This window comes from Calidris pugnax, unplaced genomic scaffold (genome assembly GCF_001431845.1).
Source record: "Calidris pugnax isolate Ruff unplaced genomic scaffold, ASM143184v1 scaffold225, whole genome shotgun sequence".
In the NCBI taxonomy this organism is placed as follows: Eukaryota; Metazoa; Chordata; class Aves; order Charadriiformes; family Scolopacidae; genus Calidris; species Calidris pugnax.
In genome coordinates this window covers 668,430-678,357 of record NW_015091072.1, presented here as the reverse complement: position 1 = coordinate 678,357, position 9,928 = coordinate 668,430, and the positions used below count along the sequence as shown (strand labels likewise).

Here is a 9,928-nt window from a genome sequence, read left to right as displayed (position 1 = left end):
GGGGGAGACTCTTGGAGGGGGGGAGGGTAGGAGCTGGCACAGACAAGTTACAGACTTCTCTTCATCACTGCCAGGTTGGCAGTGCGGGGTGATATGAAGACCCCTGCTGAGTAGGGTGGCTCCAACATGTTGAAGGTTTCCATGAAGTGAAATTTTCTTATCTGGAATCACGATAGCCTTCTCCTTCCCTTATTTTCGAGGGTGTATGGGATGCTTCCTACTTCCTATGTTGGAAGTGGTTGGGAAGCTGCTTGGTTTAGTTGTGTGGGATGGGACAGAGGAGCAGGAAAACTGAGGAATGTGAGAAATGGGGTCAGTTCTGACCGTGCTTCCATTTCTGTCCCCAGGTACGATAATGAGTATGGCTACAGCAACCGTGTTGTGGACTTGATGGTCCACATGGCATCCAAGGAGTGAGCCGAGCACACAGCCCCTCCCTGCTGCCTAGGGAAGCAGGACTCTCCTTCATTGGAGCCCCTGCCCTTCTTCACCACCGCTGAGCTCTGCATCCTGCAGTGAGAGGCCAGTTCTGTTCCCTTGTCTCCCCCACTCCTCCAACTTCTCCCCGAGCCTGGGGGAGGTGGAGAGGCTGATAGAAACTGATCTGTTTGTGTACCACCTTACATCAATAAAAGTGATCACCATCTGAAATGCCTTGTGTGTCTTGTCAGTGGGAAATGGGAGAAAGTATGAGGGGAGGGTGTTAATGAGCAAATAATAGGTGCCTGTTTTAATGTGCCCTGGCTGCAACTGCTGGAATGGCTCTTCTAGGCAGTGCCATGTTAAGGCTGTGAACCCAGGTGGCAGAGACATGCCAGAAGAGCTGTTTGGGCAGCTTGGATCATGCAGAGGCACGGCATGGTCCTGGGATACCTGACTGCCAGGTAGGAGAGCGCAAGGCTCCTGCCTGTGAGCCAAAATAAGGTGTGGTGGTGCAGAACTGCTGTGTGGTAGAATGGAAGGCAGCTCTGCAGCTCCATCCACCTTCTAGCCCTCTGGATCTGCTTGTCTGATGGGTGTACGCAGAATAAAGTGCTGAGCAGGTGCCTTTTTCTTGCACTTGGTTTGGCAAAGGGGCACAAGAAACAGGAATTATTTCTTCTCCTTCCCCCCGCCTTGTCTCAGATGATGAGGATTTTTTCATTTGCTTTTAACCTCTTCAAATGAATCAACTTGCCCTAGAGGAAATGGCTGCCTAGGGACGTGTCGGAGGCTGGTGTTACCATGGTGGTGGCTAGTCTTAATTCTGGCTTAATTCTGTGCGGAAGGAGGGGCGGTTGCAGTTAAGCTCCTGAGCGGCAAATCTCTGCAAGGTGAGTGTCAGCCCTCTGCCAGGGACTGCCTGTGCCCGGGAGCATGAATGCCACCGGGCAGGGGCTGAGCCTCCTCTGCCCTATGAGCTCTGGGGGCAGATAAGCCATGCCCTGCACGAAATCATGTGGCCCTCCATTATTTTTTAATTTATGCACGAAATCATGTGGCCCTCCATTATTTTATCTATTTTTTTATCAGCTCCATTTACTATCTCAGGGGGGTGAGGATGAGGATGAGTCCTTCTCTCCCCGGCAGACAGTGTGGGAGCTGTCGTCCGGACCCCAACTGCTTTATTCCCTTGGAGGTGGAGCAAGGATTTAAGCTGGAAGATTTAAGCTCCCAGGGTCAAGGTATGTCAGACGTAGCTTCCTGGAGCCGCTTATCTCCAACGCTCCGGCTGCGTAAAAAAAAATTCAATGTTTACTGGACCCGAGGGCGATGACTCAAAAGTTGCTTTGCAAAGAGTAAAAGGTTGAATAACCTGCCCTGGATAGGAGCTGGGACTCCCAGCAGCTCGTTAGCCCTGGGCCAGCAGCAATACCTGCCTTGCCCCACACAAATGGCCCCGTGGGAGCTTGAGGTGACCATGGAGTTAAATGGGAGCTCCGAAGGCAGCCCTCCTGGGGAGCTGGGGAAAGAGGTGTAGCCCAAAGGCCTGCCAGGCTTAAAAAATGAGCCTTGGGTTGGTCCCATCCTGTCCTTGATCGCTGCGCTTGGGTGCTTTGAATGGCTGTCCTGTCCCCTGCTGCCCACGGCTTTGGGTGCCTGCCAGCCAGAGTTGATAATCTGGATAGGGCAGAGAGGCTTCAGAAACCCCTTTGGTGGTGGTGGTGGGGGATGTACCTCTCTTTCCCATGCAAAACAAAGATATTTTTGAAGTGCATTTAAAGTAGGAACTTGTCAAGGGGTTACCTTGATTCATCTAAGAAGCCTTAAGCTTCTGGAGCAAGGTAAGGCTGCTGCCTGAAAATCCACCCCGAGCAGAGAACTTGTGTTATTTAACAAGGGTGAGCTCTATCCAACTGGAGATCAAATTGCTGTGGGAAGGAGCAGATTCATGCAACCTGGGGGTGCGTGGGTGGAGGAAGAGTACGTGCTCTCGGACCAACAATTGCTGTGAATATCTCAAAAACAAAGGTTCGCTGTGTTTTAAAATGCTATTTCAACCGGTTTACAATCTTGCTTGAAATTCCTGGAAAAACGATACGGTACCTGGGCGAGGCAAAGCAGGAATTGCAGAATTTAAATTAGGGTTGCTCCTGTATGGAAACAGGGAGAGTTAAGTGTGGCAAACGAGTCGTGCAGCCCTTGGACCGCCTGGAGGGCTGGGTTTCCTGTCTCATATAAGCTCCCAAAAAAAGCACAGCTCTTCTCCAGAGTCCTCGGGTTTGCATCCAGACACTGTGCCTGCAGATGGCACCACAGCAAGGCCCCTCTGGACAGATGGATAAACCTAGCTCAGCGGTCAGCCTGTCCAAGAACTGCCATCTTGTCCTAAAAATATTTTCATTTTTATTTTTCAAATTGATATAGGTGACTGTGGATGGCATTGGGATAAAGATGGGCTATCTGCTGTGGCACTCGCTCCTCTCTCTGGAGAAGAGTTTTCTCCCAAGTAGGGTGGCTCTAAGTGTCCTCTTAAAGTATTTCTAAGGAAAACCAATAGAAATGATGGGTCAGGGAAGGCAGGCACTCAAGCAGACACAGGGAGACTTGTGTTCAGCAAGATAGCTAAAAGAGATCATGCCTCTCTGGCACGACAAACCGGCTTTAAGAGCAGCTGCCATAAGCCAGAATCTATCCAGGTTTATGAACACCTTGCAAGGGGAAGGTATAGAAAGACATTGATCTTGGCCAAAGGCTTGACCCTCGCCTCCCTCGACTGGCCAGGCATCCAGGCTCCCTGTGTCGGGTGGGAGAGGGATGTACCTGAGATCCTGGTTCACTCCTTTGCAGGGCTGCGCTGACACAAAGCTCTCTGGATGACACGAGGGACAACTTCTCTGATGGGCAGCCAACCATTTCCAGGGGTGGTAAGTTGCACCTCTTGTTTTCTTTTTTTAAGACAGAGGAAATTCAAGTGATGCTGCAGTACGGTAATTAGCAGTGGTGTTACAGGAAAATGCCCTTTTATGGCAGCTTTGAATGTTTAGATAAATTATTTTATACTTCATTGGCATTTGCACACACTACCACTCACGTGTGATTCCCCCAAGAAATAGCTAGTTGCCCTCAGACCACCTTCTTCTCAAGATGTCAGCATGAAACTCATCTTGAGTTTCATGTCAGGGAAAATCATCTTGAGTAGATGTGGAAACTAATTAAGCTCTCTTGAAAAAAAAAAAAAAACACAAAACCAAAACATTACCAAAATGTAACAAAATGGTTACTGCATAAGCACAGTTAAAAAAAAACCAAAAAAACAAAAAACCAAAAAAAACCTCTTGGACATTTAAAACATAGTCTGTCTACTTCTAAAGTAAATGAGTCTTTGAGCAAAGCAATCAACTAGGTCTGTGCAAGGAAGAGGAGATAGATACAGGTCTCTGATAAGAAAGACTATAATACAAGGAGTAATTTGGACAGTCGTATAAGACAAATTTCTTAAACAATAATGTTTGCGATGCTCCTGTGTAATAGATGCCAGTCATAAACTGCAGGTTCATGACTTAAAGTCAGGATATGCAAATGAGGCAGTACTCACAGAAAGCAGGCATTTAATCAAAAGCAAGCTGCCTATGCTAGGGCAATCGTACTGTATACACACTGCAAAACCAAATAATTTGCTATTTACTATTCCAGATGAATATAATTTCATACTACAGGACAGCTAACTTACCTCCATATATTATCTTACTATAGAAATGTCATCTTCTTGAAGGAGTTAGTCTCACTTAAACGTTCCTATAAGGAGCAATAGTAATGGGTTATACTTTACTACATAAGATTTGAAAAGACAGCTTTCAAAAAGCTGAAGCTGTAGTCAAATGAAAATAGAAGAAAAACCTCATAAATACTAGCAAATTAAACTTAAGAGCCTACAAAAAAAAAAAAAAGGCAGATTTTTAGGAAACGATGTGAGAAGCAGAAATGGTAGTATGAAACCCTTTTTCAAATGCAGCTTGGAGACAAGAAAGCAGCCAAAAAGCCCTAAGATGGTGGGGGGAGTGATTAGGGAAGCTAAGGCCACAGCAGAAAAGTAAAACTGATGTTTTGCCATCAGAGGAGCCTCGGGGTGTTCCCAGACAAGAGATTTTTTTCTTCCTCAGCAGCGATGAGATGAAGCCACTGTTGCACAACGAAGTGTCAGGACTTGAGAACACGTCCGTGACGTGAAGGGCAGCAAAGCCTCAGTACCAGGTGCCAGACTCAGATGGTCTCCAGCATGAAATAGATGATCAGGTAAACATGCTGTAAGTAATTCACCACTCACATCAACTCCCACATGATGAAGAGCAATTGGATTGAGGAAAAAAACAGATTGGCAAAACCTTTCAAAGAACCTCAACTGCCCCAAAACAGGGAAAACCACCCTCTCTGGGTTGAAAAGTAGCAGCAAGGCTGGTGGTGACTGAGAGAGAAGGTGCAAGTGGCCAGCATCTGAGGACATCCCCCCCAGGGTTGTTTCCATTCAACACCTTCAGAACAATTCGGAGCATGGGGTGCCAAGGTTCGTTGATTACGCAAAATGATGCTGAACACTCAACAATGAATCAGCCTGTGGAAAGCTGCAGAAGGATCTTGTGACAAAGCGACTGGGATATTAAAACGGTGGGTGAGAAGTAATCAGTGTAGTGGGAGGGGGGGGAAACTCTGACATTGCAGGTCTCAAAGCCCTTCTGTAACGTTGCCCAACATTCCCCCAAAGAAGCAAGCAACCTTTGTTGGCCTTGCTTTTAGTTACCAGAGTTGGATACCGGTTTAGGTGCTGGACCCCAAGCAGACACTGAAATCTCACTGAGTGCACATGGCCTTCAGCTTCCTCATCTCCTCAGACTAGTAATACGCCTTTCTCAGCCTGACTAAACCGCCATTTAGACCATCACCATGAAGTGACTTGAGGCACTGGGAAAAAAACGCTCACTTGCCTTTTTTTTTTTTTTTTTTTTTAAAGGAGCAAAATGACTAAACTTTTCATTTTCCAAACGTTTTTCTCCAGCCTGGAATCATGGTTAAGAGTCTGCTCCATCTACTCCAACTTGTGATGCAATGCAAAGCAGGACAAAGCACACCAATGTCACATGAGGATAAAAGATATTTAAAGATGCCATCAGCTTTAGCATCTGGTTGAGAACTTGCACGAGGCTGCTTGTGAGCCCTGCTGCCTAAGCCTTTCCAGCCTTCCCGGGGATGATTAGTCATTAGTATTTTTTTTTTTTATCGTAGACATATCTATGCACATCTTAAATATTGGTTATATATGTACGGCAACAGAAGCTATGTTTTGACTATTTAAAATTATATTTTAATGCCTCTTGACATTTTTGACTGAGATATTTACTCCTTTCGAGAGTCTATAACATTTCTATGTATCAAAAAATGGTATCAGTTTTGTCTGTCAATTCCGTCTCCCTCTGTAAATCTGTGCAGATTTTTTTCCATTCCTTCATGATTTCTACCCTCCTCCCCTCCCCGTTGCTTTCTCATTGGTTTTCGTACGTGGCCTGTCAGACTAATCACTGACGTCATTTTTTTACCCGTCTATCCGGGCCTTTTTAAAATCTCTTCCCTGAAGCATTTAAAGATGGACATCACCAAACCATGGATTTTCGGCAGCTTTTTCAGCTCCGCTGAGCGCAGGGTGCTTTGCAAAACGCTGTTTGCAGGAAGGCACTGACACCACTGGGCTTTGCTTTTTTTTTTCTTTCTTTCCAGCATCACTTACTCCTTCTCCCCAAGCAGCCTCAGGCTTTGTGCAGTGGCTTGTTCACCCCAGGCACCTCTCCACCTTCGTGAGCTCTAGGTCATCAGTGCCTGGAAATGTAGAAGCGTTTGTTCTCAGAAGATCCTGTCAAGGATCCTCCTTAATTGTTAATGGCCCGGAAAGTGCTTCATCATTCCCCTCTGACCACATTCGGCTCTTTCCAAATAGAGAACAGACATTACTGGTGAGTACTTCTCTTTTTTTTTTTTTTCCCCTCATTTTGATATTTTTTTTTCCAATTTCAGCAAAGAAAAAAGATTCTATTACTGCTAGGATTGATTTTTCTTTAAATGTAACAAGAACAATGTGTTAGTGTCCTTAGACATCCCCCTAATGTTGTTTTTTTTTCTTGAGGTGATATGAGTAGCTGATGACCTTTTTCATACAGCTGAATTATTTTGTTGTCCCTCTATTCCTTTTCCCCCACCCATAGTTGCTATAGTTGTTACAAGGTTTATTTTTATTAATTAAGGTCAGGCTTTATTTTAATTTCTATTATTCTTAAGTACTATTGTCACATGGCCACTTCTTCAATGAAGTAGTTTACTGAAAGCTACCTTCTTGTACATACTAAATCACAGCTTTTTGGATAACTGGAAAACTCTCGTCTTTCCAAAGTATCTCCCACTTAATGCTACTTTTTTAATACTTCCCCTAAACAATTTCACAGTAAGAAAAGGCTACGTAACACCACTCAGTTCTCTGCCATGACATTTTTGTCCTGGGTGATGTCTTGATTTGTTTCTCAGTCAATCCCTTGGCAACCATCAATCCTAACACAGTCTTCATCTGTCCTAAGGACATCTAAAATCATTGCCTTACTTGGGCACGCCATCCTTTGGAAGTTGATGAGAAGCTCTCCACAGCACAGTATATTCCTCGGCATCCCCAGCCGAAGTCTCCCATGGCAACATAATTTTCCTTTTCACACACAGCAGAGAGTTACTAATGAAATAAAGCACCATGTTTTGCTTGGGGATTCAGGAGTACGTGAAAGATCCTTTGATGAAGTGATGAAATTGTGTCAGAGCAGTTGTTTGGCTCTAGAGTGAATGTGAGGTTTTGCACAGCCCGCAACCCCAATTCACAATTGCTCTTGCCTATTCCACCTTTACCCAACAGGTTAGACTGGTGAGCTAGCAGCTCTACGATGTGGCTGTGAACACTAAAAATACCAGTTAGCCACGTTTCTTCCTACCCTGAGAATTTCCGTTTCTTCTTGCACCTTACCCAGATGCAGTCTGCTGTCGAAGCTGAAAATGCTGCCTCTATCCCATCTCTTGTGATATTGGTTCAGCTTCATCATGATGCCTTTTGGTGGCGACTTCAGCTCCCCTTCCATAGTGTTACCTTAGTACCTTCCCAGCTCTTACAGCTGTTCTCCAAGCTACACAATCTGTACCCACCCTGAGCCAGAGGACCTACACCATCCTCTCCTTGTTCCTGTCCCAAGAGAAAGTGACACGAGCATTTAGAAAATTCACATCTAAAACACTTCTCTCAGTCTCATACATCCACCACTGGGAGATTTTCAATGGTGACTGGACTTCCCTAAAGCTGTCCGTAGCCCATCCAGTTCTCCATGCTGTCTTATTGTAGCTCCCAGCATTAATCACCATGAGTAGGGGCTTGCAAGATGTTTCCAGGTGCCTGTCTATGCATCAGCCAGGTGCATCTACAAGAAGACAGGACTCCCCTGTGTTCTGTGTTAACTCTGACGTCTCCTCTCAAAAGGTGGTTTCTTCCCCATAAGTATTTGACATACTCGCAAGTTGTGGGACACTCTGTGCCACAGGTACCTGAGATAGCAACAACCATAAACATACAAAGAGTATGGCCTTCTGGAGAACAAATGAAGCTTTTGTAGCAGAGGTATGAGGCTTAGGAAAGCCAATCTCCTCGTGCAAATCTAGAAACAAGAACAACTTTCTATGCAGCTTTGAGCTCTCCTACTTCTTGGCTAAGAAACAAGATAAGCAGGATAATAAAGATGATACCAGGGAATCAAAAGTTGCTCCAGCAAAGGCTGGCAGCATCACATTTAGGTCCATCTAAGGAATCCTGAAATGGGGGAAAAGCTAACACACAAAACAAGTCATGCACAACAGGGGACAAAGCATCTTCAGCAGAATGGTGCTGGGTGGAAAATATGGGACATTAACTGAACAGACAAGTCAGACTCTTTCAGTTCTGATATATGATCTAAAATAGATGGGATCCAGGAATGATTGAAGGGAGGGAGCAGGTTTGCTTAGTGCAGGGAAGAAGATGTGGGCTGCTTAGTGGTTAGGCTGACTGAACCCTCTCTAGAGCCAGTAAGAACATCCCACACCCATGTGGTGAGGTGCAAGGAGGCCGATGCTCATGCCCTCCCTGTGGGAAAATCTGGTAGTCTTCATCAAGAAACTCAGTGGGAGTGGGCCTGGTCTCAGCTATCTTGTTAGAGGGGGTCTCTGAGGATCAGAGCTCACTTTTCAGACGAATCCTAGGGAACTTCAGCAGGGAAGGGGCAGGGGAGGCCACTCTGCGTGCCACAGGATCAGAAACACATTCAGCAGGGAGCCAGGGCTCACTTCTGCAAAATGCCTGGCACCGTCTGTTGAAGTCCCTTGCCAAGAGGCTGATTGCACCCACAGGGGAGCACAAAGAACTGTGTCACTCACCCCAGCTCAAAGGCCAATCGTGTCCTTCAACACCTCATGGAGGCAGGATGCTGACAAGTGGGTCTGTCCCAGCCAGGGAAGAGCTCTGGCCTCAAGGGAGGGGTTTTGTGCCGCTCCCACTGCTGTTATAAAAGCTGTGCCTCTCTTCTTATAGACAAAACAGCCCAAATATTGGGAAGTGAGAAGCCAGAGCAATCACTCGCATGTTCTCAGACTGTCCAGGTAATTCTCCACCAACATGGACTTCTGTAGGGCGGGGGAGCTGAACCAGCCTACCTAAATATCCAATGGGAGGACCTCACTGCCAATCCTGACAGATGTGATCCTAAAGGGATGATCTTGGACAGATGTTCATAGAGATGATCAGGGAGCAGCCACATCTGAAGAGTCCTGAGATGGATGCTGACAGAGGGACTGCCCAAATGGAGCCTGCCAACGGGACCCCACTCAGTATGACACAGCTGTGCTTGGACTATGCTTGGGCAATACACTCCCATTAATGCATGGACACTGAGTGAGACAGGACACATTGAGGTATGGTCTAGTGCATTAAGGACCACATCAAGCTCAGCTGCAACATGCTCACAGGACAGATGTTCATAGAGATGATCAGGGAGCAGCCACATCTGAAGAGTCCTGAGATGGATGCTGACAGAGGGACTGCCCAAATGGAGCCTGCCATGGGACCCCACTCAGTATGACACAGCTGTACTTGGACAATACTTGGGCAATAAACACTCCCATTAATGCATGGACACTGAGTGAGACAGGACACGCTGAGGTATGCTCTAGTGCACTAAGGACCACATCAGGCTCAGCTGCAACATGCTCATGGGCAAGCACCATCAGCTGGAAAGAGTAACTGACCTGTTCCTTCAAAGTTCATTTCATCAACTCCTCAGCCGGGTTGAGAATAGGAAAAGGCCCCCTCCATCCATGGCCAAGCTGCCCCTGCAACCAAGACTTTGAGAAAGTTTAGGCCAAAGATTTTTTAATGAGCTGGGGTCTAAGGGTAAATGAGATACAC

The 9,928-nt window shown here is 46.2% G+C and overlaps 1 protein-coding gene across 1 annotated transcript in view; it reads left to right on the top strand.

Moving 5' to 3' along the window:
- GAPDH (glyceraldehyde-3-phosphate dehydrogenase) overlaps positions 1-651 on the top strand; it is a gene marked incomplete at its 5' end in the record, with an annotated part of 3,071 nt that extends 2,420 nt beyond the window's left edge. Inside the window, one exon of the mRNA XM_014957084.1 lies at positions 348-651. Coding sequence (XP_014812570.1) covers positions 348-417 — 70 coding nt within the window. The remainder of the gene's footprint in view (positions 1-347) is intronic.
- Between the last annotated feature and the right edge of the window lie 9,277 nt (positions 652-9,928).